Source organism: Ambystoma mexicanum, chromosome 4p (genome assembly GCF_040938575.1).
Source record: "Ambystoma mexicanum isolate Mex_15411 chromosome 4p, UKY_AmexF1_1, whole genome shotgun sequence".
NCBI lineage: Eukaryota > Metazoa > Chordata > Amphibia > Caudata > Ambystomatidae > Ambystoma > Ambystoma mexicanum.
In genome coordinates this window covers 170,078,281-170,106,160 of record NC_090927.1, presented here as the reverse complement: position 1 = coordinate 170,106,160, position 27,880 = coordinate 170,078,281, and the positions used below count along the sequence as shown (strand labels likewise).

Sequence of the window (27,880 nt, the reverse complement as noted above, 5' to 3'; positions counted from 1 at the left end):
ACGCATCCAACATAATTCACAAATCCTAAGGGCATGATTCTGATTCACACAACAACACTTGGTATACTCCCCAGCCCGGTTCTTTCATATAGTTCCTTTTTTATACAATTTTGGTGTGGGACCCAGACTCGCAAAAACCTGGTATACTCTCCTGCCATTTTCCTTTTCACATTCACCGTAATTCTCTTCACCCACTTGGCTTTGCCTGGTATACTCTCCTGCCAGGACTTTATTTATGTAGCTCACTTTATACACACTTGCTTTTGCCTGCTTTACTCCCTTGCCACGTCTTTTAGTATTAATTGCATTTCAGTCTTTTCTGCCACACGGTTCCCAAAGGTTTATGTGTCTACGGATCCCAGACCTGTTTCTATGGATGGACTTGTGATCTTGTAATTAAATGTCCATGGGGCCCTATAATCCTGCTTGCACCCCCCCTTCCAAGCTCTCACTGTTTCCTTCGGTACACCCTCCAAGCGCCCTGGCAGCCCTGTCCCTCTCACCGGGTTCACCGGTTCTCGGCAGCTGCTTCTCCCGTGTCAGTCTGCGGGTTATCATCAGGTCTGCAGAGCGCTGTTCGCTCGTCCTCTTCCAACACGCTTCCGGCTCCCCTTGGCAGCTTCTCTTCTCGGTGGCAGTGCATTGGCCCATGAGCTTCTCTGGGCAGCGTTCCCAGGAATTCCACGACCCGGCAAGACAGTCTGCTTCCTCTGGCTCCTCCGACCCATGTTGTAAGCAGTGAATCTCCTGCGCTGCCAGCTACCATACTCTGTCTCTCTCCTCGGCTGTCCTCACCACAGCTGGGTAAGTAGACAAAACTCATGTTTCTTTTCCCGACTTGCATGTCGGGCTAGTCGCCTTCTTCCAGCTACTATACTGCTTGTGTTGGTTCGTATTCGGAGTAATCATCATTGGTCCTCTCTCTCCTTCTCCGCTTACATCAGACCTTGACAACAAGGCCAACTTTCAGCTTCACCTCCTCAGAGGCATTCTCCCATTATTCACCTTCACCCAGAAGCTCCATGTCTCCAAAGCACTGGTCCTCTCTAGGCTGGACTACTGCAAGAGCCTCTTTTTAAATCTGCATGCCTCTACTCTATGCCCTCTGCAACTCATCCAAAAAAGGACTGCGGGTCTTGTCCTTGGCCTCAAGCGCAGGGATCGTATCTCTCCAGGACTGAAATCTCTGCACTGGCTCCCTGTGGCAGCGAGGATTAAATTCAAAACCCTCTGCATTGTCCACAAGGCCTTCTGGGTCCTGGGGCCTCAATACATTCAACTTTCTTCCTAAATATCTTCCTTCTCTAGCCCTTTGCTCATCCGCCTCCAACTCATTCAGGGTCAGTCGCTTCTCCAAGTAACGAGTTGGTGGTAGATCTTTCTTCTGCTGGGGCCTCCCTCTGGAACAGCCTCCCCGCCTCTCAGAAACTTGAGGAGAACCATCTCCGGAAGCACCTCCAGACCTTCCCATTTGCTTCTGCTTTCTCTCCTCCTCTCCCCTGCTGATCTCCTGGCTGAACCTAAATCTGCACTGGTTACTTGGCTACCCTCTGATCTCGGACGCAGGCACCCTCCCTGCCTGTTGCACACCTGCACTGCCCTCCCTGGCGACCCTTGGACTCAGCAACTGTATCTGTATCCCGACAGCCCCCTACCAGCACGTGACACCTGATGGCTGCACTTACCCTTGCCACCAGCTGGCTGCACTTTTTATTTATTTGGTGTCTTATTTATTTTAATGTTTACCCCTCCCCTGCACTTGCGTGATCTAAATGTCACCTGGCCTAGTAAGACCATCTCTGTTCCCCCTCTCTTGTCTCGTCGCGCCTTGAAAAACCTGTGTATAGGTACATTATAAATGCTATATATTATTTTATCATATGGTCAAAAGCGCTGTACATAGAATGTATTTATCATAATTATCCTCAAAATGAAGTTGGTACTCCTTTATCGACCTGAGTGTCCTTTTTAAAAAAAGAAAAAATTGTATGTTTATTTCGATCCTTTAACAAATTCGATCCTTTATCCATATCCTTTCACAATCCAGTTCAACATTTTTGAACAAAATCCATACAATTTACCAATTCTTTTTTAAAAAAATAAAAAGTGAAGGGAAGAGTGGGCAGCGTAAGAAGAAAGAAATGAAAGGGAGAGCGAGAATCAGTTCATACTAATCCTATTTCTATCGCTATATAATTTATCACTCCATTCCCTCTAACCCTCTAAAGGCGATCTTACCGCCATTCATACCAAAATTCACACTGTAAAGACCTCATTCACAAACTTTATCACTGCGAATATCATTGGGGAAATTTTCACTTTAGAGAATCCTATTCCACCATTCATCAGCCGACAAGAGTTTTTGCGTTTTCTATATATCTCCACAGGTAATACATTCTCCGGATTGTAAGACCTTTACATAAAATTAAGTGTTTCAAAGTTTCCACCTCCCCTTCCCTTGAGCAATATCTACAAGCACTGAATTGTTTATCCAGTTGTTTCCGAGCAACCATGATCTCCACTGGGGTAAAGGTTGATACGCAAACTAAGAGTCCCTGTACACGGCACTCAGGAATTTTGCTAAATAACTAGGAATCGCTTCATGGATCTACTTTCTCCCAAAATATTCTATATTAGAGGTGACTGGTTTCATTTATCCTGCGTCATTATCCAGTCCTGCTGTTTTAGTTTCCTTCTCACAGCCATGAGATTCTTTAATAGAAGTTCACTGAACTATCAACTGAGGTGTAATAATCGGTGCCTAGATGATGGAGGAATCGCGCATGAAGCGCTTCATATCTGGATCATCACAGGGACAGGTTTTGCTGAGTTTCTATTTCAATTACAAATGTTACATTTTGTTTTTGAACAGCGCTTGCACTTCCTGGAGAGTAAGGGTTTGGATGTTTTAATTGTAGGCTGGAAGGTTTAAGAGGCTGTAACGCTTGTGATTGGCGTAATGACAATCCCTCCCTCTTGAGCAAGGAGTCTGCTGCCACTGACCATTTATAGTAATATACCCCAATGACTGCAAGGTTGAATTGATGTAAACTACACAGTGCATACTCGTCATTTTACAGTTTTTATAATTGGTGTACATTAAATTATAATTGTGAAAATGATCTGCCTCCGCAAGAGTGTAAACAGTATGCAACAGCCAACCATAACATGACGGACCTGAAAATGAATAGGACCCATTAGAAATAAAATGGTGGTTCAGCAAAGCGGTCTGGTTTCAAACAATTTATTACATTTGTAGACCACTTTCTCCTACATGCAGCTTGATGATTATGCGTGCAGCACAGGAACTTTGAAATGTGCAATACTGGTTTGATTTCACTGGGGGAGCATAATTTGTTACAAAAGAGGAATCCTCGATTCTAATTTATTTGTCCATCTTATTAATTATCCAATCCTAAAATGTTTGGAAAATAAATATGCACAGTGCTTCTGTTTGCTTCACACAACACACCAGACGGTGAATGGAAAGGAATCATTCCTTTATCACAGTGTGCGGTTTCGTTTTTGAAAGGCTTCAAAGAAAGGAATTGTTTCAGAGATGCTTTTCTCCATGGCTTGCAATTGCATCCATGTAGATATAAAATATCAAAGCAAGCGTTGCACTGCCCTCTGCTCTAAACATGTGCATAAATGTACGCAGGAAAATAATAAAGCTGTTGTATTTACAAGATTTTCATGCATTATAAAAGGCCTGGTACAACACTTATCTGGAGGCCTGGGTTTGAAATGTTACTTTATTACCACCAGTATAGGTAGGTATGAGGCAGCATGTACAAAAAAAAGGTAAGTTGTTTGTCAGGGATACCTACCCAAATCTGAAAATCAGAGTACAATATAGAGACGGGCCCTTTCAAAGAGATATCTAGGTATGAAAACCCAGACTATAATATAGAATAATTCAATGCACTATGCAAGGATACCTAGAATTGAGGTACTTCAGAGACCCAGTATAAACGGGGATAACACTTTCCATCTGCATGCTGCTAGCCAGTCATAAAAAGTCACTCCACCCCATTGCACTGCATTTCTTACTCGTTAGTCAATTGTCACTAGCCGTTAGCCATTGGCTAGTAGCAAGTGCACGTTTTGAGCCCTGCTATAATGAATGTGTTATTTAGATGGCGCTTTACAGAGAACATATTTACATTCATTATCACCCAATCGAAGTTGGTACTCCTTTATCGATTTCGAAAGGATGGAAGGCTGAGTTGGCCTTGCAGGGATTGTACTTTTTGACCTGCAGATCACACACAGATCGCAGCAGCGAGCGCTCAACCCACTGCACTCTTACTGGCTATAAAACAATATAACTTGTTTTTTAAGCAGTACCTAGAAGTAGTACACGCATTTGTGCACAATATAAACATAATACAAAGTAGTTTTGGTTAGGCAGAATCACATGCAGTACCCTTTGGGAACACTACATGCAATTAAGACTACAAGTGTCAGTACAATTTCACCTTTGGTACAAGCCTGTACTACAGTTGTGGTAGCAGTGGCTGAGCAGCCAGACTTATCTCAAGTGTTTAGTGAGCAGTAGAACAAGTTACACAAAGGACCAACAAATACAGTGAATCAGATGTACACTTACTCAAGGTTTCTTGGTAAAAGAATATACATTTATTCACACAGTCAGTTTGAAAACATTACACTAGCAGGAGCAGCTCAATATCACACACTAATGTACCACAAATACACAACGAATAAGTAACTGAACAAGTTCAGCTCCCCTGAGGTGGGAGCAAAATGGCACTTCAGCTACTTTTAAAAGGGGTAAAAAGACAAGGTTATAAGAATAGATAGCCCAAATACTTTCATAGGCAGGGCAAAGGGTTCCAGTAAACTACAACCAGCAATTCAGTTCATAGGCCTGGGCCAAAGTCAATGGTTCGGAGTCTTTGTATAGGATAGCCCAGTTCTGGTAGTAAACGGTTAAGTCTTTACCACAGTTTTTAGAAGAATTTGGCTAGGTGAAAAATGTGACAAATGTTTAGGGAAGGACAAGCCTTCGAAGTTGGGAAAGTTCCACAAACTTTCACGATGGCCGAAAAGATTTACGGACCGCGTTTGCACAGTACCTTTTGTATTGAAGAAGAGCTGTAGCTGAGGCAGTTGTTCCTGGCAGTTTGAGCAGATTTTGCAGTTCCTGAGCTTGTCGTGGGGACAAGGACGACGTCTGGAGGTTCCTGCACTGCCCAGGGATGAGGCCACAAGCTTAGCAAAACATTGGTTTAAGGAGTGAGTGCCTTAAAGACCACAAGATGGTTTTCTTCGCCCTGGCTATCCGGTTTTCAACAGTACTCTGAAGAAAATTCAACCAGGATGGGGACGGTGTCCAGGTGGCTTGCGAGTTGGTTGCTCCCACCAAACTCAAGGGAAGAAGTTAACCTTGAAGGGCTTCTCTGTCGATGGAGTTTCAGGCAATTTGGACCTGCAGCAGGGCTTCACTGGTCGTACAGGAGTTGCAGCAGTCCTCTTCCTTCATCTTGTCTTCGGTTCTTTTGTTCCAGTGGTCGACTCTGCTTTCCAAGTCCCAGAGACCTGCTTTTAAACAGTTTTCCCCCATTCATTCCAGCCTGGCTGTCACTCGCACAGCTGGGTGGCTGTCCTTGCCGGACAGCCAGCCGGCCAATCACGCCAGAGTGCATTCAGGTTTCCTAGGAGACTAAGCACAGGGAGTTTCCACCCCAGACACCCTGGCGCCAGAGGAGGGCTTCAGCTCTGAAAAGCCAACAACCAAAGGGACCAAACCTGGTTAAACACGCAGAGACAAACAAAAGAAGGACCTTTCCTAAAAGAAATGGCGAAAAAGTTGACCGGAGTCCGTTTTTACAGATGGGTCTTGGGCGCCATATTGAGAAACCTGGCTGACCCGATTTTTAGCAACTGTTGTTTGCGGTCAGGAAAAATCATGGTAGTTTGATCTAAACCACTGCCACCAGCCATTTAAAGTAGGAAAGGGTAACATTTGACTGTTACATGAGTGTTCCAACTCGGGGGAAGCTAGGCAACCCCTCCAGCACTCTAAATTTACCGACCCAGCACACACTATCTTCCTATAAAGAGACTAGTAAAGTCACATGCTCTGGGAGACAGTAGTCGGTCCCAGAGAAGGTATTTAAACCTTGGGGAGTCTGAAAGACATCCCTGTGCCACTGCACTGAAGGTTCTGTGTGACGCACACAAAAAGATGATGCCTATGGAGTTATTTTAAAACTCCATAACCAAAGAACACAAAAGTAAAACAAACATCAAAATACATGGAAGAGTGGGGGGAAAAAAGGCTCACACTCTTCCCAGGTAAAAAAATCAAATCCTAGAAATCCAGCAAAGTTGCTGGGGGTCTCAACAGGTAAGGGAAATTAGCACATTCTTCAGAATTCTCCCTAACAGTTTTCTAGGGATATATAGATGAGACAATACAAATACAGTACTATAAAGAACAAATGCAATGTGATTTGTCGGGACACCTAGTTGGGAGGTGTGAGACAGGCATGGTATCCAGAGAGAGACAGACCCAAGAGCAACATTTCAAAAACCTTAATTTATAAACTTTGTTGGGTTGTTAACATACCTGGCCCTAACTCTAAAGGGGTTGTTCCCTCAATTGATGATTCTAAGAGCCGTCGGTGTCCGTAAATCCAAATCCAAAGTCTGTCTGTGTCTAAACCTATGCTTGCCCTCACTCTTGGATAAAATGTGATCAGGGGTCTTCGTAAAGACAAAATGGTGTCTCCAAAAGGAAATGTAAAACGAGACTAGTTTAAGTCAGTCTTACCGTCGGCTGTAGTTCTGCCAGTTTCAAAAATAATTAAACTAAAAAAAGGGTGGGCCTTGGAACCTTCCACATAGGGCTCTTGGACCAAGTCAATAAGGTTCAACATTTCTCTAGGTCTCTTGGGGAAGAGGGGGGGTCCTTCCCCAAGCTTCAATCCTTTCAGTTCCAAACAAAAATACACAGTTCTTGTTAGGCCTGTTGGGGTTCCCTTCTCCAAGTTTAGACCACTCTGGCCTCGCAACAAAAGTTCACCTTGTCTGGATGCACCATTTTAACACAGTTCTTTCCATGAGGTGGTGTCGGAGACTTTCAAAAACACCAGGCTTTGGCTCTTCCCCGGCACGACCACTCTGACTCCTCTTCTGTCACGTGCTCTTTCCACTTTGGCTTTGGCTTCTCTTCCACCTCTTTACTTCTGTTGTGCACACCCTCACCCTCTTCTCACTTTATTGTGCCTCTTGCACACCTTGGCTTTATAGTGCCCCTGGTACACTTTGTACCTTTCTTTCTCTGCTCTCTTGCACTTTCCTTTTCAACCTTCGGGTTGCTTGCACCATCTCTCCTGCTTTCGGGTCGCTCGCACCCAGTCTTTGTATTCTCTTGCTCTTAATTGCGCTTTTCCAGGCTTTTGGGTCGCTTGCACCCTCTTTCCTATTTTGGGTTGTATGCACCCTCAAGTTGCTTTCTCTCGCTGCGCACCACTTGCGCACTCAGCTTTTCCTGGATTTCCTTTTACTTTCCACTTTACTTTCTGCTGTCAAGTCTCCGCTACTGCATGCCACTGAGTTTCTCTCATTCATGTTACAAGACTCACCCAAACAGCGTGGCGCTGGCAAGCAGCTTCCAGGGATATGGCGGTCAAGGTCAGGGTCTCACCACCTGCCCCTCCAACCTCCCTGGGACTGGCACACGTTGCAGGGGAACGAGCACTGGCCTGGACACGGCCAACAAGCTGCAACTCGCCTTTCTCTGGCTTTATGGCTCCCTTGCCATGCTGCGACCCCTCTAGTACACTGGGTCAGCATCTTGAAGTCCTGTTCTCCTCCGGTCCTCCCAAGCTTCTCTGCTGCTGCCTTCACGCTCTAACCAGCAATCCCAGCTCGCTCATTCTCCTTGGCAGAACCACACCTTTTATACCTGAAGTAAATAAGTGTAGTCAGGTGTGAATGGTTAGGGTCGATTGCCTGACCATGATCAGTGGGACAGCCTATTGTTGGTATGTAGTAGACCTCTCCCTGCCTCCCCATGTTATCCTTACGGGTAATCTTTATTGCTTCCTCGTCCCAGTACATGTTGGAAATGGGGAGGGGGAGACAAGACCAGATGGGAATTGATGTTTACAGATTACATTTTACAAGACGATTCGCAGAGGAGAGTCCCCTGGCCCTGTCTTTATATAATAAAGGTGATTTCCCATTGTGTTAGATTACTCCCTACTCCAAACATCCTGTCGTGAAAGTATTGGTTTTTATAGTACTCCGTATGGTCTAAACTAGAAGACAAATGGGTGTTGAATTCGGAGTTATTTCTTTGTCTTTTCTTGCTCTTCCCCCTTGGCCAGGTTTTGTTCTGGTGGGACACTTTTGCCTCCCTCTTGGGTTAGGGTCAATGGGACCAGCATATCCCATGAAGGTTTACAGGACCTTTCTCCTCTCCTACCATTCGGTTCCGTCAGAAGTGCAAACCTGGACTCCCCTACCTAGGTGATCCTCCCTTGCTTGCCCACCCCCAGGGTTGGGAACCAAAAGCGATGGCCCTCCCCTGGCCACCTGAATAGATGATTCTCAGGGTCTAAATGGGAGAATATCCCAAGGTTTCTAACAGAGGCAACAATGTAATGTGCGATTCCTTGGGGAGACCTAGATGTGGGACAATATGAAGGCACGATATATAAACTAGTTATGGACCTTGGGTAGGAGTAGCACCGGACATTGGTAAGAGGTAGTCATCAGCTACTTGACTGTAGCAGGAGCCAGAAAGGAGTTGTGGGCTTGGTGCATCAAGGAAGCAGGATGCACTCTTAGCCTATGCCCTTCACTGACTTTCATAGGCTAACTGGATAAAATGAGACCGGTAGGGTCAGGTGACTTCCCGGGCCTAAAGGAGGCCTGGATTTCACATAGGCATTGTGGGTAGGGGGGTGTGGAAAATGGATACCTGCAAAGCTATTTGTGATTTTTCAAAGGCTTAAATGGAATGAAAAATAAACTAGAAATCCAAAAAAACAGTCCTTACTTTTCCAAAGGCTTACAAAAGGGGAAAAAAGAGATCTAGCCTAAAACATATCAGAATTACCTTGGGGTAGGAAGCAAGCTGCTCTTGAACACCACTCTCCTCGTCAAACGCAATGCTTTACTGCCTTAGGAGTGTTAAGGGCTAACTACATTTGCTTCCTCTCTCATAGCAAAAGGCGGCAAGGGAGGGAGTCACTGATGCAGACCCAGGGACCGAACAGTACAATTACAACTGTCGTATTCTTTGAAACACAGCGGACTGCAGCTTCAATGGGAGCACTGCTGCATATTCACCTACACATTATTTAAGATCGTCTCTGCCTCCCTAACCTGTATCTCCTACCTGTAATGCTGTGTGGATCCCCTCTCCTCATCCTTCCAAGTGCATCTATATATTTGATCCTACTGTAGCCCCTTGTTTTCTTTGACTTTTTTGCTTCACATCTAAATATGGGATGTATAAAAATGTGCACGTACGTTAAGGTGTAAATTAGTTTAACCACCTTTATTTTACAGATTTTCGCGAGCAAGCCAACTCATTTAATTGGCTGTCTTGCTATCATTGTTTTTAATGTTACATAAAGTTACTGACCTCAAATCGCCCTGCTATTTATGGGTTTTCCGAGACTGGTAGAATCATGGGACAACCGTACTGAAAGGAAGGTGCCAGGAAGAGGGCAATTTAACAAAATGTGGAATCAACGGTTTCAGCTCTCCCATTACGGTTCATGGCAGTTGGCCCTGTGTGTGGTTCATGTCTATACTCTAAAAGAAAGATTACTTTCTCAGCTGCCAAGTTAAGTGCTATCCCTGTTGGGACCCTCGGCCATCCCGCCTCTCCTCTCCTGCTGACTGTGCATTTCTCATTGCTAAGCAAGGGGCCACACGGACTACCTGCACTTAAATCTCTTGCTGCTTCCTGCCCATTACTCCTTTTCCTCTCTGCTTTCTCCCTTCCGGTTTATTTGCGATGAGGGTGGCAATCCCACTCCCTTTCATTTCATTCACTTTCCCTTTACCCCCAATCACTCCTACTCTTGCAAGAAGCTCGGCTTTCCCTCACCTTGCTGACTGCACTGTCCAAGGCCAATAGTGGCCGATAAAACTGGTTGCAGTTTTTCCTTTGGACTTAACCCCTGCCCAAAGTGTGTGGCTGTTACTAAGAAATGACTCCTTTTTGTGCTATTCCAATAACCTTCCTGATTTGATGGACTACCCGTTCCAGGCTACTGGATAGTGACTCTTCGGACCATCAGTTTTTTTTTTCGAATGGTCCTATGGTGCCAACAACCGTAAGAAAATAATCCATTGCCTGGATATCTTTTTAATACCACAACATTTGAAAAAAGTGTTTTCTTTACCGTCAATGGTTGAAGGTTCAAAGAAAAAAAAGTAAGGGAACACTTCTACAAAAAATGTAGAACGTGTTTCTTTTCGTTCCCTCCCATTTCATTCATGTAACTTAAAGCAGTCTGGCATGGTGCACCTCTTCCATTTTGGTGCCTGGAGGAAGGGGCAAGAGAGGGATGAAGTGGTGGGCAGATGGAAATTCTAAGGTGGTGGTGTGTGCAGGCTGGGAGTAACAAGTCCCTAGAGCTGGCATGATTGCAATTTATTTAGGGCAGTGATACTTGGTTGTGTCATCTTGAGGAGAAATGGAAGATCAATAGGTTGGAAGTCGGTGATGTTAGACATTTAACCACCAGTGTGCGATGTATGTGATAGAACTAGAGATTGAGTATTGACTTTGCTCTTTTAATGTGGTAATTTGAGGACGCACAACTGCTGTGTGCAAGGGTTGACTGTGAGTGGTGTAAGGTGGTAAGAGATGGAGATGCGAGTTGTTTAGTGGGAGTAGGAGAGGGGACTTGATTAGTGAGGATGCCTACCTACCCTGATGAAACCCAACGATTTTTTCCTGTTGCTTAACCCGTGCATCTCGGTCTTCTCCCTCCCCGTGTGTTTATACTCCTCCCACATCTTCTGGCCGCCACTGCGCTCATCGGTCCCCCAGCCGGCGGCCTGTAGGTCCCCTGCATCACATGATCTGAAGCAACTTTCTTAATGGCAACCTATGATTATGCTCAATAAAGAAATAAAATTGTGTTGGTATTCAAAGGTAGGTAGTTTTTCCTTTCTCCAATTCAACCATTTTGTATCCTGGCTATGTGTGTGGACAGTAGCGGAATTTATGTTCAAGATGTTTTCGCTGATTTTGAGTGTTCTTTCTCCTCAGTTGTCGACCCGCCTTTCACGATCTACATGGGAAAGGATAAATACGAAAGTAAGTCTTATTTTCCAATGCTGCATATACTTTTTGTTAAAGTATGGTTTCTTTCTGTCATGCTTAGCCTACACACTTCACAAAGAAGGTGCCAAATTAAAGAACGATCGGCCTCCTAGATTTAGTTTTGAGGTCTGTCTGGATAAATCTTGCTTTCTCACAGGATTTATCACGTTTTTCAGGGGCTCTGCTGTCGCGTAGGCTGCTTCCTTCATTGGTTGTCAGCGTTATTGGTTTCGGCAAATGTCTGTCACTTGTGCCACAAAACGTCCCTAAGCATTGTTCAAGAAGAGAGGATATGTGAGTTCTGAACTGAGAATATCTGGTTGGCATAGCAATGGGAAATGCCACGCCATGAAACTGCCAAATCGCTAAAATCTCAAACTCAACAAGATTTGCTGCACCCCTCCTCCTTGCTCTCTCTAACCCACCCTAACCCTGCTTTGTCTAGCGTGAAACCCTTGCTTTGTGTAGCGTGAAACCCCTGCTTTCTCTAACCCTCACTCCACGTAGCTCCATTTCTGAGACGTTTAACTCACTTCAATGACTATTTTAAACACATTCTCAAATTCTGTTTACTTTTTATTGTTTGTACATGCATCTATGGCATGGCACCTCGCTATCTTGGTTCTCTTGCGTCCTGGTACCAACCATCCCACTCCTCAGTTCTCAATCCCCTTTTCTCTTCTGTTCCCTGTCCTTCCTGTGCCCAATTCGGTTTCCCTTCTAGCTCCTGAACTGTAGAATTCTCTTCCTTTTATATTCTTCATTTCGAACTTTGTGGAAAACTCGCCTTCTCTCTTAATGGATTATTTTTCATTAATTATATGTACCATTGATCTTTATTTCTTTAGCGATTTTGGCGATAACCACTATATAAGTAAATGAAATGTTACGTCATCTGGTTCATGGCAAATTATCAAGAATTCTGTAATTACGGTAGTGAGTTCCAATATTCTCCCTAAAACATTTCCTTTAACACTTTAGAGTAAAATAGGGGGAAGTACCTTTAATCTACTGTTTCTCCACAAAAAAATATGAAATGCACAAGAGCTTTTGATTAATAGCAATTTTGACCCAGTAATGCTTTGTGCTCTATTGGAACGTTTTGGACAAACATGCTTCACTGAGTAAAATGAGATTTGAACCATTGCGTTTTGACATTGGAGATGAAACCTTTGATCATTTGAATCCCTGCAGGCAGTCCCAGTGTGTACGCGTATGCAGTTTTACATTAAATCCCTTGATTTTGTTTGTATGAAATACTTTATTTGCTGGGCTATTTCTTTCCACAAAGCAAATGTTCTTTTATGTATTCCCTGTGTCATCAGACCGCACAAACAGCTATTAGTTGGACTGTCTTTGTGATTTTCGTTCGGTCATTCGTAAAGGGATAACTTTAGCCATTTTCCTTCCAGGGGTGGTGTGGTGCACCGACCACCACCTTGAGGCAGACAACGTGCCACAACACAGTCTGAGGGACACTACACTAGTGTACTACGGTAGCAGTTTTTTTGTTTTTAGATTTTATTGTATATGGCTGAATTACTCAACCTTTACAAAGATATACACTTTCATATTGGAAACTTAATTTACACATTAACATTTCAATATCATTACTTTTACAGAATAAAACAACCTATCATTATTTCTATATATTATCAATCATCTGAAACATCCTTTAAAATCTTATCATACTTTTTGCAAGGGCCCCCATCAATTTCAGAATTAACATTAAAACGGATCCTATACAAATAAAAAAAAAATATATATATTTTTATTTGAGTTTTCCAACAACCTGTACATTTGTTCTAAGGGGCCTGTTCCTACTGTTGAAATGTAATACTATCTAAAAAGCGAGTTAGGGCTATAACGAGAGCAACGTTGTCACCCCACATGAGCCTTGACCAAAAGATTAATAAAATAGTCAGATTTCATCGACATATCATTGCAAAATGTTTGTGATCCAAGAGGACCAAAGTACAGGCATTTTAATAACCAGTGTTTGAACGTCTCTACTAATGCTGAAAATGACAAGAGGGACAATACATATTCTCATTTGATGTCTTTCGAGCGACCCAGTGCCTGGAGCGTTCCCTGGTTAGAAAATGGTTGAACCGAAAGCGCATATAAAGTGCACATGCATTATTACATGGAAAATGCCTGATATAAGTGCGATTTGTTTTCTCTTCCTGTGGAAACGGGTATATTCTTTGTGGAGTCTATAGGTACTCGTAGACACAATGGATTTTAACCAATCATGATCATATACCTATATAGCCGCATCAGGGGAGACCACGCAAACCGAGCGCCTCAACTCGGGATAGAGACACAAACTAACCAACCCTACTAACAATTTCCCTTTCTGCATACACCTCTCAAACTCCAAACCAAACACAACCTACAGCACAACAAACCGCACAAACTTCACTACACTGCAACAACAAAACAAAAACACACATAGTCTTGCACAACAGTACACGACGTCTAGCGGCCGCAAACACCCCAGGCCCGGCCAACGGCACATCACTGCTCTCTTGCACTTTTCCTGCTTCATCCCACTAACTCATCCTCCCCTCCCATTTCAGAACCGCCAGAGCACCAGGGGACCACTCCGGTGGTGATAGTGCGCGGTACAAATGTCCTTTAAAAATTTTTTTTAAAAAAATTATATATATATATTTATTTTTTTTACTTTCTCTGAGCAGTGAATCTGCTCCTCGCTTAAATTAATAGTGCAGAGTAGAGTTTGCATTCTGTGACCATACATATTACAGATTTAACATAATTGTCCTTTAGCATTAAGCCCAGATACTCATAGAGAATGTGTAGGTGAGTTTATGATTTTAGAATAATTGGAAAGTTGCCTCCAGTGGAGTCTTGAGGATAAAGAGACTAAACCCAACTGGTGCCTCATTATTGCATTGGGTAAAAAGTTGGCAAAACAAAAGCCCACTTTCCATATCCGTCCCTGAATGGAATTCAAATATTCACTTAGATCTATTAGACACATGTCCAAACTGTAAAGTAAAATCGACTCAATCTTCAAAACATAATAATCTAGGGTAGCAGTACACTGTCAGACATCAACACAGGCTAATGGAAAGTAAATGTGGGCAAAGGTTTTATCGAATAAAGTTTAAAAACCTAGCTGAATGGAAATATCAACGATCCAACATCACATGTTACTACAAAATATACTAATGAAGTAAACAATTTGCAGGGTAGGAAACTGAATTTATCTTTGTAGTAATAATTCTGCCACAGTGGAGTGCAGTATGGAATCTCGTAATGCTTTGTGCATTGTCCTATGCGAGTAGGGAGAAGACATGTTACTTGAAGGGTTTATTTTAAGGACTGGAGACCATCTTCTGATTATCACTTATTTTTGTTGTTGCAGATGAAGATCTTATAAAGTATGGGTGGCCAGAAGATATATGGTGAGTATTTAACAACTTGTTTGCATGTGATTGTGTGTATTTGTCCATTTGCACACCATGCGTATTGACGTTTTGAAACTGCTTTGGAGGTTGAATATTATGCCGAACTGAATGTGATCTGGGTGGTCCTCCTTTCTGTGTTGCTCCCTCAGTGAAGACCGATTTGAAATAAATTGATTTACTCTCTCGTGTCCACTCTCCCATCGCCATTGTGCATTTTGTGTGGGTTGAGGGCATATAGACTCCCATGACCTGTTTAAATGTTTCATCTTGTAGGCATCTCCTCTGTGACATGTGACCTCTGTGCAGATTTCTTGTTTGAGATGCCTTCCCAAATATATCTAAATTAAAGGTACCTATTCCATGGGAACGCTAACTACAAAGCAAGTGACTTGGTTAGAATGAGTTGAGCTCAATCCCAAATATCTTGTCACTTCTATTAGTGCCTCGTTGAAGAGCAAGTGACCTGGAAAAAATAAGATTAACCAAAGTAAAGTGCAGGGTGATCAATATCTAGCTGCACAACTCTAACCATGTCTATTGTCCCCTGGTGTCGTGTCAGGTATGTAATGATTCATTCTTGATTGAAGTCATGTGCTGTGTGCATGTGGAGAACTAGCATTCCTGCTGTGGCTGAGTGACTTTCGTTGCTAGTAGCGTGCAACTTGATATTGGTGCCCCTCATGAACATATCCACTGACTCGACATTCCAGTAATAGTTATTTGTAGCAGCAGTCTTGCTCGAAATTAAAGGACTGGCATTTTCACCCTAACACCTTGTCATTTCTCAAGTATTATTTTGTATGATCTACTGTCATGTGTGCCATAGGTTCTTTGTGTAGCAGGACAAATGAAAGTTGGCGAAGTGGGAGAGAAAAGACTTATAAACACAACCTTTGGACAAGTAGCTCTGTGCCCTACAAAAAAGTGCTTTCCCAGGTTTGAAGGTTTGAATATTATTCCTTATTGAAGGTTTGAATATTATTCCTTATTGAAAATGTCCCAAAAAGTATTTTTCAGATTTTATTCAGTATTGCATAGGTTTAATTTTTTATACCACAACAACGTTATAAACGGTCCCACTCATCCAAAGGTTGTATTTGTGTGTCACTTTATTGTTGAAGGAATCCTTACTTTGCATACAGATGGTGAAATTGTCACTTGTATGGTTTGATATTTAGTCAAATGAGTCCTTGGACCAGCGCGAAAGACCTTTTCAGATTGCTTGTTCTAAAAAGTGGGAGAGAAATCAGTAAATGGTCAGTATCCAATATCTTTTTTGTTTTCTTCTCTCATTCAGCGAAATGAGTACTTGAAAATGTATTTGAATTTATATAGCGCACATCTGCCCGTGGGCGTCGCGGGAAATGCGTTAATTAGTTCCAAGCTAGAATTATTTATTATTTTGCATTTGTAAGAAGCTTCTGCATCCCAGTAAATTGTTTCAAAGCGCCCCATTACATTGATCAATTCTGATTGTCCCATGCAAAGAAAAGAATGCTTGCTGAATCTGTTAGGCTAGCCGTAAGTCTCTTTCCAAGAAGTTTCTTGGAGAAAAAAAAAACACATTTCAAACAAAACAGAATGATGAATTGCCAGAAGGGGGACTCAATCATTTCAGATTAAAGTACAGAAAAAGCAAAAATAAGGGAAATGTAAAGTTACAAGTTGCTAGCCAGGTCTAAAAAGTAACTTGCCACCTCCATTCTCCACATGCAATCGTCATCAAGGCTCAATTCAGTGATTGAGGAGACGAAGGAAGGAAGGAAGAAAGAGAGAGAGCGAGCCGATTTGGTTGTCGGGTGCCACTTCAAAATGTGAAACGTGGACCGACTCCCACACTATTCAGTGTGTATGCAGTAGAGGTTTCCCTAAATAAAAGTAACTTTGTTCGTACTTGTAACAGAGTGCTGGTGTCTTCCAAAGGACGCTTGCTGCTGCAAAGAAGCCACCCACATGGTGGAGCAGTATATGTTTGCACTTCGCTACCACAAGGAAGCACAGCGATTTGATCAATGGTCAAGCATGTAAATGTGCTTTAAACTTCCCCTATAACTCAGGAGGGCATCCTTGAATAAGCAGGGTGAAACTTGTAACATGAAATAAGGATGTCTGTTTTGAATAGAAGTAAATCCTTAGTTTACATTGGATTTGATGTCTGCTGTCTGCGGCAACATTTTGTTATTGCTCTTGTCTTAAGAACGTGCAGCACTCATCCATATAGCTGTAGTGTGATTTGTGGAAGCATACCAATGATGTGGCTTTACATTTAGTATGCAGTCAACCGATTAGTCAGACCCATGTGCATTCTACTTCAGAGGGGGCACTTGTAGGCCTAGTGTACTCAAAGCCCCTCATAGGGATTCCAGCAGTTGGAAATAACCGGTTGGATTGTATTTGCAGTGAGTCCATCAACGAGGGCAGTCTCTAACCTCTGATATTCTAAAGTTCCAATATTTCATAGGCAGGAGAACAGAGCATTGAAGCGAATGTCGGGCAGCTCCATCATGATGGGTTGTTCCTGGTTTTTATAGGCAACTGTCGAAATAACCGGAAACCAGGATCCTGCATTTTTGGGTAAGAATTTGTAGAGTCCAACTGGTGTGGGACTTACAAGACTTATCTCTTGTTATTGGGTAATCCACCTTTTAATATAGGCCTGACTATACAAGTTGGTAGAGTGACTGAGCAGCCAGGCTTATCTTAAGAGCGGTAATGTGAGCTGTACAATGAAATTTAGTAAATGCAGGTATTCCAGTAAACGCTTACACACTTAAAGTTATAGTATAAATATGTATTTATCTATACACAAGGATAATTTGACAATATTTAAAAAGAAGCAACTAATAGTAACATTAATATCAAAGTTAGGATTATGTTCAACAAGAGCAACTAAGTAGGTGAGCAAAACGTTCTTATGCTAAACATATTGCAGCACACTGAATGTCATTATGTGAGGTCCGTATTAGCACTTATTTGGGATCACCATTGCAATATTGAGTTTCAAGGACGGAATAGTCAAGGTTGGATCAGAACATGCTTTGCAAGTAGTAAGTTGGATTCCCCCAGAGGGATGTAGGCATTCTTTTATCCCAGCAATAATAGTGTTCAACAATTAAAACCTGTAAGAGAACAAGCACTGCCAAAGCCAATAGGTTCAGAAGGGGGCCTTTAGGGCGCCAGGACAGCCAAAGTCAACAGGCCAGTTCAAAGTTCTGATGCTGTCTTTGTAGAAAAATGTTTTAACGTAGTCAGTAGTTCAGTAGCAAATTGTAGAAGCTCAAGAGGAGCCACCTTGAAGCACAAGCTGGGAGGCCAGTGCATGTGATTTTGAGGTCAACTCAAAAGGGTTTAAAAAGGTATGCCCCAAACTAGTAAGCATAACAATTGTCAAACTGTAGATGTACCCTAAACCCCACAATACCTGAGAATTGAAGAATTGGTTCCAGCTGAATTGTTGCAGTGTAGCAGACCCTTGTTCCTGGTCCTTGGTTGTGGTGTCGAAAGGGAGGACGTCTGGCGGGCTTCTGCGGCAGCACTCGAGAGATTCTGCTCGATTCAGCTGCCTTTTGTGGTTTTGGCACCCTTTTCTCAGCGCCGAAGAAGAATGAACTACTCCGGTTGGAAGTTACTTGATCCCTGAGGTCCTAGAGGCTGACGTTGGGACTCTGGATGAGGATTTCCTGCTTTTCTAGGGTCCTCTGGATGCCCACAAAGTTTTGGCCAGATTCGCACTTCCGAAGACCATGCACTCTGATGGTCAGAGGCCCCTGGGTTTTAGGATTCTGCATCCTTAGAAAGTCACAGCAAGTCGGAGGTTGTGCTAAAATGAAGCTTGTCTCGGGTCTAGTTGGTCCCACCAGCCTAAGGGAGGAAGTTGTCCCTTGCAGGTCTTCCCAGTCGAAACGAAAACTGGGTCAGCACAGCTGCAGGGCTTCACAGAGCATGTCGCTGTCCAGGATGATGCTGCTGGCGTCTCTTTAAGTCGTCTTCGTCGGATGTTGTCCTCCAGTGGTCCAACTCTGCTGCTAGTCCCATAATACCTTGCCCTTTAAGCCAGTTCCAATTCATTCACAGCCCTAGGGCTATCAATCACCCAGCCGGGTGGTTGTCCTCACAGACAGCCAGCCGGCCAATCGGAACTGCTTTCATTCAGGCACACCTAGAGACAAAGGTCAGGTAAGTTTCGGGACCCTGCCTCGCTTCCTGCCTTTCCAGACACACTGGAGCCTGGGCGGGCTTCAAGGCTGAAGCCTGCCAAAGGCAAAATTCACAAAGGACTCAAACCTGATTCAGACAACAGAGTAAAAGCCCAGAAAGAACTAACTGACAAGAAATGGTGAAAAAAGATGGGGATGAGTCCATTTTGGGAAAATTGTCAACCTTGGGTGCTGTACTGCAGCTGAGGAATTAGCCTGCAGGTACATGCCACACTGGTAGTAATAAAAAACAAACCACTGCCACCAGCCATTCAAGTTAGTGTAACAAAATGTTACATGAGAAGTGGGATAGAGTTAGTAGGTAACCCCGCCCCTCTCCCACACCCGTGCACTTCACATAAGTTGGTGTGTGCTGGACCCACAAAAGAAAAGGTAAGTAAGACAGAAGTCATCTTACTATTCTTGAGAACAGTAGTTCACACGAAAATGTATTTAAACATTAAGAGAAGTCCAAGGGACTTCAGTGGCACTGCACAGAAGTTGCTGTGGGTCACCGTGCAAAAACGTAGATGCCTATGGAGTTTACCAGACTCCATTAAACAGTACGAAACCAAAAATACTAGTCAGAAAAATGTACGAGGGAGTGGGGGAAAAAGCCCCACTCACTCAGGAGTAAAAATTGAAAAGCCATCAGTCCAGCAAAAGAACTGGGGTCTCCCCAAGGTTAAAGGGAATTGGTGACCCCTCCTCCCTCCCCGACTGAGGGGCAGGAAGTTTTAATCCACTACTGGATAAATCTCTTGTTCCAGAGAGACCATCAGCATTTTGGTGATTGCATCCTGACCTATGCTTTATGGTAAAATCAAACCTTTGGAGGCTGAAAGACCATCTAACTAATTTAGGCTGTTCCCCCTGCATTAACCATCTCGAGGGTTGGTGGTCCGTTTGAATGAGGAAAGTATGGCCTAAACCTCTTCAATGAGCACACAATGGCAAACAACAAAGTTCTATGGTTGCCCACCTTGTCTCATGGTTCTTCAGTGTTCTACTGATGAAGCAAATGGGGTGTTCCCTGCCTTGCTCAACCAGTTTGCTGAAGACTGCACCTATTCCTGTATTTGAGGCATCTGTTTGTACAATAAAGGATTGGCTTAATCGGGAGGTCTTAAGACTGGAGCTTTGCAGAGAGCCCTTTTCAGCCCTTCAAATGCCTTGGCACACTCCTCATTCCATCTGACCTTCTGAAATTTGTGAGAGAGGATGACAGTTAACATTTAGGGGAGAAGCTATGCTCCTAATAATAATTTCCAGTGAAATTCCGGTAATTCCCAGTGAGACCTAGTAAGGCTCTCACTTGGGTTTGAGTATTGGGGTGGCCCAGCCCTGTACAGCTTGTACTTTAGGCAAGGGCCTAATCTCACCTCATCCTACCTCATGCCCAAGGTAGGCCACTTTGCTCAGACCAATTTGACACTTACTTGCCTTTATGGTCAGATGGGCATGTTCAAGAACCTGCAATACATATTGTAGGTGGTGAAGATGGTCTTCCCAGGGTGGGGTGAAAACTACAATGTCATCCAAGTATGCCATGCAGAAGTCCTCTAACCCATTCAGAACCTGGTTCACCATCCTTTGGAATGTAGCAGGTGCATTCCTTAGTCCAAAGGGCATAATCCTAAACTGGTAGAAGCCTCCTTGGGTGGAAAATGCAGTTTTCTCCTTAGCATTGTCGGTGCTATTTGCCAATAGCCTGAGATCAAGTCAAATGTACTGAGACACTTGGCGGCTCCAAGTTTCTCCACCAGCTCCTCTGTCCTTGGTAACTCATGGGCATCAGCCTTGGTGACTGCATTCAGAGCCCTATAGTCCACACAGAACTTTAACTCACTGGTTCCTGCTTTAGGCACTAGCACAACTGGACTGGCGCATGGACAGTTATATGGCTCTATAACCACAAGGTCAAGAATCTGGTTTAACTCCTCCTTTATCTGAGTTCTGACATAATCAGACATTCTGTATCCCCTGCTTTTGACAGGGAGACTGTCACCAGTGAGTATATCATGGTGGCCCCAAGAGGTCAAGCCTGGTGTCAGTGAATACAGGGAGGCAAATGGAGTCAACAGAGCTTTGCACTCGTCCTGTTGCTGCAGAGTCAGATCTAAAGAGTTTAACTCCTTCAATTGTCTTATCTGAAGGGTGTCCCCTGAGGAGATCAGAGAGACTCGCTCTCCTCCTCTTGATCAGAGGCTAGAAGCAAAGCTCCTAATTGTGGTCTAGCGACATAGGCCTTCAAATGATTAGTGTGAAAGACAATAGGGGCCATGTTGGGGTTGCCCAAGTCCACTAAATAATTAACCTCTCCAAGTTTGCCTACAACTTTGAAGAGTCCAATCCATGTGTCCTATAAGGCGTGCTGCCTTGTAGGAACCATAACTAGTACTAAGTGATCAGGAGTAAACTCCACCATGTTGGCCTTCTGGTCATGCCAATGTTTAACTAGAGCCTGGCCAGCTTCCAAGTTTCAGATGCTTCAGTCATCAAGAGTACCATCCTCCTCCTGATGCCTAGTACATAGTCAGTAACACTGACTGGCTTTAGGGATGGAGTACTCTCCAAACCATTATAATGAATAGGGCTCCTGGTTACGGCCCTTCTCTACCCAGGTAGGTAAACATTAAAGCACACAAATGAGCAGGGTCAAGGAACCAAACACACACACTCCTGTAGTGAATGCATGTTTTTTAGTGATGGTTATTATCAGTGACAAAATTCATTATCACAGTGTAATAGATTTACTGATCAAATACAATCACAGCTAAACTTGATTTAAAACAGAGGGAAAGGTGATCAAATGATGAAGGAAATGCTCGACCAAGGACAATCCCTTGGGTGAATGTTTAGACAAAAAGTACAAGCCCTGACACCATAGAGGGAACACAAGGGCAATATAACAAACAGTACACAGTGCTAACAAGCACAACAATGAAACGGTGGATAAATTCAAACACCGAGGATAAAAAGTCAACATGACTGTTTCGGCCCTGAACGGCTGCAGTAATAGCCTATCTTTAAAGGCCTGCATCAGGACGGAGAAGTGGAGAGAGGGGGGTTTCCCATGAATTCTGTCAAAAATATGGGACAGACACAATCGGGGAAGTGTTTGGGGTTCCAAAGAGAATAATTTATTTATTTAAAGCGCAATTGATGTGTAATTACATAAGGAGTGTCTCCCAAGGGAGAACCAAAGCAACACTTACTGTGTCCAAATGGAAGCACTGATAGGAGTTGCAGGGCGGTCTGGTGTCAGTGGATCAGAAAGATATATATTCTTGGGTAAGGTCCAATGTGAAAGAAGGACCGATGCATTACTTAGAAAGTAGGGACTCCCGAATGATTGCAAAACCACGTGCCCAACATGGCAGTCCAAATAAGCTTACCTTGGTTGCGAAGCTCCAAACGCCATGAGTGGGTGTGGAGCAGTCAAAGAAGGGTTACGCAACCTCTCCTGTGCGCTTATCAGTCGCACCTATAAAGTGGAGATGTGGAGAGATTCCTATTATTGGAGTGTACCGCACGTGTCCACATCTATATATTAAGAAGCAAGTGCTGTTTGAGGTGTGTCTGTAAAGCTGACCAGGATCGGGGAACGTTAATGTATCTAATCCTGAGAATATGTACAGTGCGAGCCCTTATAGACCCGCGGGGTGCTGTAAGTAGCTGGTCTAACAAGCTGGTAATAATTGTTCGATTAAGAAAGGTCCAGTTAGTGTTGATGTATAATGCATGCGTCTTCAAAAATCTAGATTTTCTCAATCCTCTTAGCTATGTATTCCCGTTGGGGCGTCCAGAATGCCGCGTGAATAAGCCAGGTTGGCATTGTCGATGCATATTGCATATGTCTCCAAAAATCTAGATTTATTTGATCCACGTAGCTATGTTCGGGCGTGCAGAATACGGCGAGAACGAGCCCATTTTTGCTGTCTCACCTTGAATGCACGCTGTGAGTGATCTGCTAAATTGCCAGGGCCTCCGGTGACGCTCTAGCGTAGGCATGGTTACCGTTCCTTAAATAACGGTGGCCATTTTGGGTCTGCCTTCGTGGCACGCCACGAGGAGCCCAAATGTATAGATGGTTTGCGCAATTACTGGAGCGCATTGGTGCCATTTATGCAATTTACATTAATTCTGATGTTGTGCCTGTAAAATGGATGATGTTAAAATATAGTGTTACGACACCGTAATCATGGGCCCGATTTGGATGGATTTAAATAAATGTAAATGCTGAATGTGTAATCTGCCCCCCGCCCCCCTTAGTCATTATATGGGGGACGTATCAATTGATTCAATTAGTAGATAATGCGAAGACATGGCATAATGGATTTGCGTTTAAACAAGAGAATCAATATTGATGTGCAACTGTTTGAACACAGAGCCTCGATGACTTCATTGTCCTTTCCGGGATTTGGACATGATTTCTAAACTTATTGGATACATATACAATGTCATCATGGATTGATTCAAAAATTGATGATACAAATAATAAAATCACCAAAACACGTAACTTATGAATGTGACATTATAAAAACTGAAATGAAAAAATGACAGTCCAATTCATGAGAGCTTGTGGGAGCTTGTCACAATTTCGCAGCAGTCCCAAAGTGGGTGTACAATTCAATACTCTTGTGAGTTGAAGTAGCTAAATGAACTGCATATGTGTGCGCGTACGGTTCCATGTGATAAAAATTGCTGTGATTACAAAATATTGCGGCAAAAATGCTGTGGTTTTTGCTCCGCAATCCATGTAAAGGATGCGGGGGACACCCCTGCTCCCTTTAAATGGTAAAATGGGGCATACTTTTACCGGGTCAAACCACAGCATTTTTGCTGCGACTTTACCGCAACATTTTTGCCGCGATTCTTTTACCTGATACCGCACGTACTATAGGTCATTAATGACTTTGTTGACATTTGCAAGAATGGACATGATTTTTAAACATGATTTTTAAAAGAAGGCCGAGAGAGACTAAAGTCCAAAAAATAGGTGAAGCAGATAACGGAAACGGCCACATACACAATGCATGAAAGTCAATGTACAATATGTTCCAAAAATGACACATTTAAATTCATGACAGCTTATGGGAGCTAAACCCAAATATTGCAACCAGTCCCAGGTGTAAATGTGGTGTTGAATGTGGGGAAAGGAAGCCCCAGAATGTATTGGATATGAATGTCAATGTACACTAACTTCTAAATGTGATGAAGATCCATGAAAACTTGTGGGAAGGTGTACCCTCACCTGTCCTTTTGTGGAAGCCATTACATGAAGGTTTTCCATTCGACTGACACATTTAGCCCTTCCTGAACAGTGTTAAGCTTGTGGACCCACTTTTGCTCCAATTGAGTGAGCACTTAGTCAATGTCTCCCCCTCTTATCGTTGGTGTTAACTTCTGGAGTATGAACCACTTAAGGTACACATTGGTATGTTGTTTGCGGTTGTAATGGTCAACCATTGGTTTTTCAGGCACCTTGTTTTGAATGCAGGAACAATGTTCAGAGATTCTCATCTTGATGGCCCTGCTAGTTTTGCCCACATACAGTGAACTCCATGGACATTCAATTATGTAGATGATGCCTTTGCTGTTACAGTTGTGTTCTCTCAAAACCCACGTGGTGATCTTATATTGGAAGATCTTCTTAGTCTCAGTAAATTTGCCTGCTCGGTAATGTCCACACTTATGTCTTTGTACTGGGGGTAGATTCCAAAGGGTTGGCGTGGATCTTGTTGGTTCCAAGAAAGTGTGAACCTAAGCTTCATTCAGATTTCTTTCTTTTTGTTTTTGTTTTTACGCAAAGAATGGTTTCTTGTCCAGGCTGCCTGGGTTCTTCACTAGATGCCAGTGTTTTTTGACTGTCTTCTTAATGAGGTCACTCAATGTACTGCGAGTAGTCAAGCATACCAATCGGTACAGATTGTCCTTGGAGTTGGTTAGTTTTAGCGTTTTTTTTTTTATGGCCTTCTGTGGGTAACCCCTATTGGTGAGCCTCTTCTGTTGATCCGCATGTGTATTGAATTTTTCTGTGTCGGAACAATTTCTTCTGAGGCGTAAAAATTGCCCATAAGGCAAGTTGAACTTCAAACCATCTGGGTGGTAGCTGTTGAAATTGAGTAAGCTGTTGCGATCGGTGGGTTTGTGAAATGGCTCAGTCTTCAGATGGTTGCCTGATCTGTAGATGTGGAGGTCTAAAAAAAATCGATAGTGATGGTCACTTTGGATGGTGAAGTTAATATGTGCGTTGCACTTATTGAGCCACTGATGGAAAAGTAGAAAATCTATGCCAGATCAATACTACATCATCTATATAACGCTTCTATGTTGTCTTGCTATGGATTATGACTGGCCGTGATGTTGATTTCGTATTTAGCCATGTAGAGGTTAGCAACGTCTGGGGCAAACGTTGCCCCCGTGCTGACAACATTTACAGAAGAGGAATAAATTCTGACATCGTAAGTCACTCGAGGATGAAATCAGTCAGAGTGGAGGTGGTATCTTCCCTTTTGGTCTAAGAACAGCATGAGGGCCTCCGGGCCTTCTTGTTGGGGTATCGAAGTGTACAGTGCTTCTACGTCCATCGTGGCTAGGATGCAATCGCCTTGCATGATGATTGCAGAAAATACGTGGATGCTACTGGTTGTGTCTTTAAGAAAAGATGCCATCTTGTTGAAGAATGGTTTGAGGAAAAAATCTGTATACAGGAACAGAGGTTCGAGCAATAAATCAGAAGCGGATACGATCGGTCGCCTAGGTGGGTTATCAGCATTCTTGTGAATCTTAGGAAGGATATAAAATTCTGGGATGCGCGAATGTGGTTTGTTCAGAAACATGCGTTCTTCCTCGCATATCCATCCCTGTTCCTCTGCATGTCGCGTCAGGCTTCTTATTTCCTCTTGTAGGTGTAGGTGTAGTGTCGGGTCCTGATCTAAGATCTTGTAGGCCTCTGGGTCTCCTAGAAGGTGTAGATATTCTTTGTCATATTCTGTGGTTTCCATAATCACGATGCCACCCCTTTGTCAGCCGGTTTGATCGTGATGGATTGGTCTTTCTGAAGGGAGACGAGGGCTGCTCTTTTGTTGTTGTAGGTTTACAGTGTAGAAATTATTCTTACTTAAACCTAGATGGACAGCCCGTGTGACAGTGGATAAAAAGTTGACTTAAATCTTGAGACCACTGGTGTTCTCCAGATTGTGCCTCTGGGTAACTGTGGTGTCTTGGTTGCTCTGACGTTTGGGAAGGTAGATTTCAAAGAATTATTTAAGACAGAGGTTTCTAAAGAATCTTCTCATTTCCAACTCAGTTCGGAAGCAGGTACAAAATAAAGTCCCTTCTCCAGAAGACTTGGTTCAGCCTGGTTCATCAGGTGCTGGGATAGGTTGGAGACCTATCTCGAAACCTTCTTTCATCTGGGCAAAGGGCCTCTGACAGGATGACCATAGAGGAACTCAAATGGCCCGAAACCACTCCAGCTTGAGGCACCTCTCTAGAAGTGAATGTAAGGCATGGCAGTAGAAGGTCCCACTTTCTTCTCAGGGGTTCCTCTAAGGCACAGATTGTGCTCTTCGTCTGGTTAAACCTTTCTACCAGCCAATTTGTTGGGGCTGGTAGGCAGTTGAGAACTTGTATGCAACTCTACAGTTTTTCCACATGGTCTGCATGTAGTGGGACATACAATCTGACCCCCTGTCGGAGATAACTTCCTTAGGAAACCCAACCCTGGTACAAATACCAAGGAGGGCCTTAGCCACTGATTGGGCAGTAACAGTTCTCATAGGTATTGCCTTAGGATATCTGATAGCATGGTCTACCACAACCAGTATAAACCGGTTGCCTGAGGAGGCTGGAGAGTCTAGGGAACCAACCCTCTCAAAAGGAACTCCCACCACTGGGAGGGGTGCTAAAGGTGCCACATTCTTGGAACCACTTTTGCCAGAGGTCTGGCAGGTGTGGCAGCCCCCACAATGTTAATAACCTTCTGCACCCATCTTGGGTCAAGAAAATTACAGAGAAAGCCTCTTTGGCTGGTTATTTGAGCTCCAAGAAAACCAGAGTGATTTCTTATGCAGTTGTAGGAGCTTGGGTCTAACCTCCTGAAGTCGCCTGGTTTAGATTATGTAGGCTCACTATAGAGCAGACCACCCTCACAGTAGTCTCTATGCCTCCTTGGCTCTTGCCCTTGCAGCTAGGAAGATGTCTGTTGTCTCAGACCTTCTAGAGAGGGACACTCTAGGGTCCACCTTCTGCAAGCAAAGTCTGCAGATCAGGATGGTCTCTAGGATACAGATCTTCCAAGCAGGGAAGGATCTCATCCAGCTCTATCTCACCAGTAGCTGGCTCTTCAGGAGTGGTTTCGTTCACCCACTCAGCCTCAACTGGGGATGTTGTCACTGGGGAGACCTCGGACTGTCCTCTGGGAGAAGTCCTTGTTTTCAGAGCAGGTTTGGGTTTGAGACCCAGACCCTTTTTCTTACCAGAGACTCTGGATAACTCATTGGTCGCCGCCTTCTTTCTTAAAGTGGTAGATTGGCCTACCTGCTGGTTTGAGATTCTGGATTTCTCCTTGATCTCAAACGGAGTCTCTTAAAGTTGCTTCTCTGGCCATCTTGTCAGCTCCAGTTTCTTTTTTCTGAGAGGCGTGGGTGTACTGGAGACTACTCCCAAGAGTTAAATCATTACCCAACAGGACTCTCCCAGTTACTCCGGATTGCTCATTAACAGGAATTCTTACTCCTGTTTTTGCACTGGATAAGGGCTGGTAAAATGGGAACCATTTGGATAGGGCCTCGAGTGAGTTTAGTGGGACCTTTGGGTGCCTTCGCTACATCTTCGGGTTTGAAGAAACTCTCAACCACTGTAATGCTGGCTACAGTGTCTGTTGGCATGAGTCTCCTGTCCATCTAGAAGTACAC

The 27,880-nt window shown here is 43.6% G+C and overlaps 1 protein-coding gene across 2 annotated transcripts in view; it reads left to right on the top strand.

Moving 5' to 3' along the window:
- CCDC25 (coiled-coil domain containing 25) overlaps nucleotides 1-27,880 on the top strand; it is a 217,652-nt gene that overhangs the window by 25,894 nt on the left and 163,878 nt on the right. For both annotated transcript variants that reach the window (XM_069605626.1, XM_069605625.1), the window contains exons 2-3: nucleotides 11,270-11,317; nucleotides 14,718-14,757. In XM_069605626.1, the coding sequence (XP_069461727.1) occupies nucleotides 11,270-11,317; nucleotides 14,718-14,757 (88 nt within the window). The remainder of the gene's footprint in view (nucleotides 1-11,269; nucleotides 11,318-14,717; nucleotides 14,758-27,880) is intronic.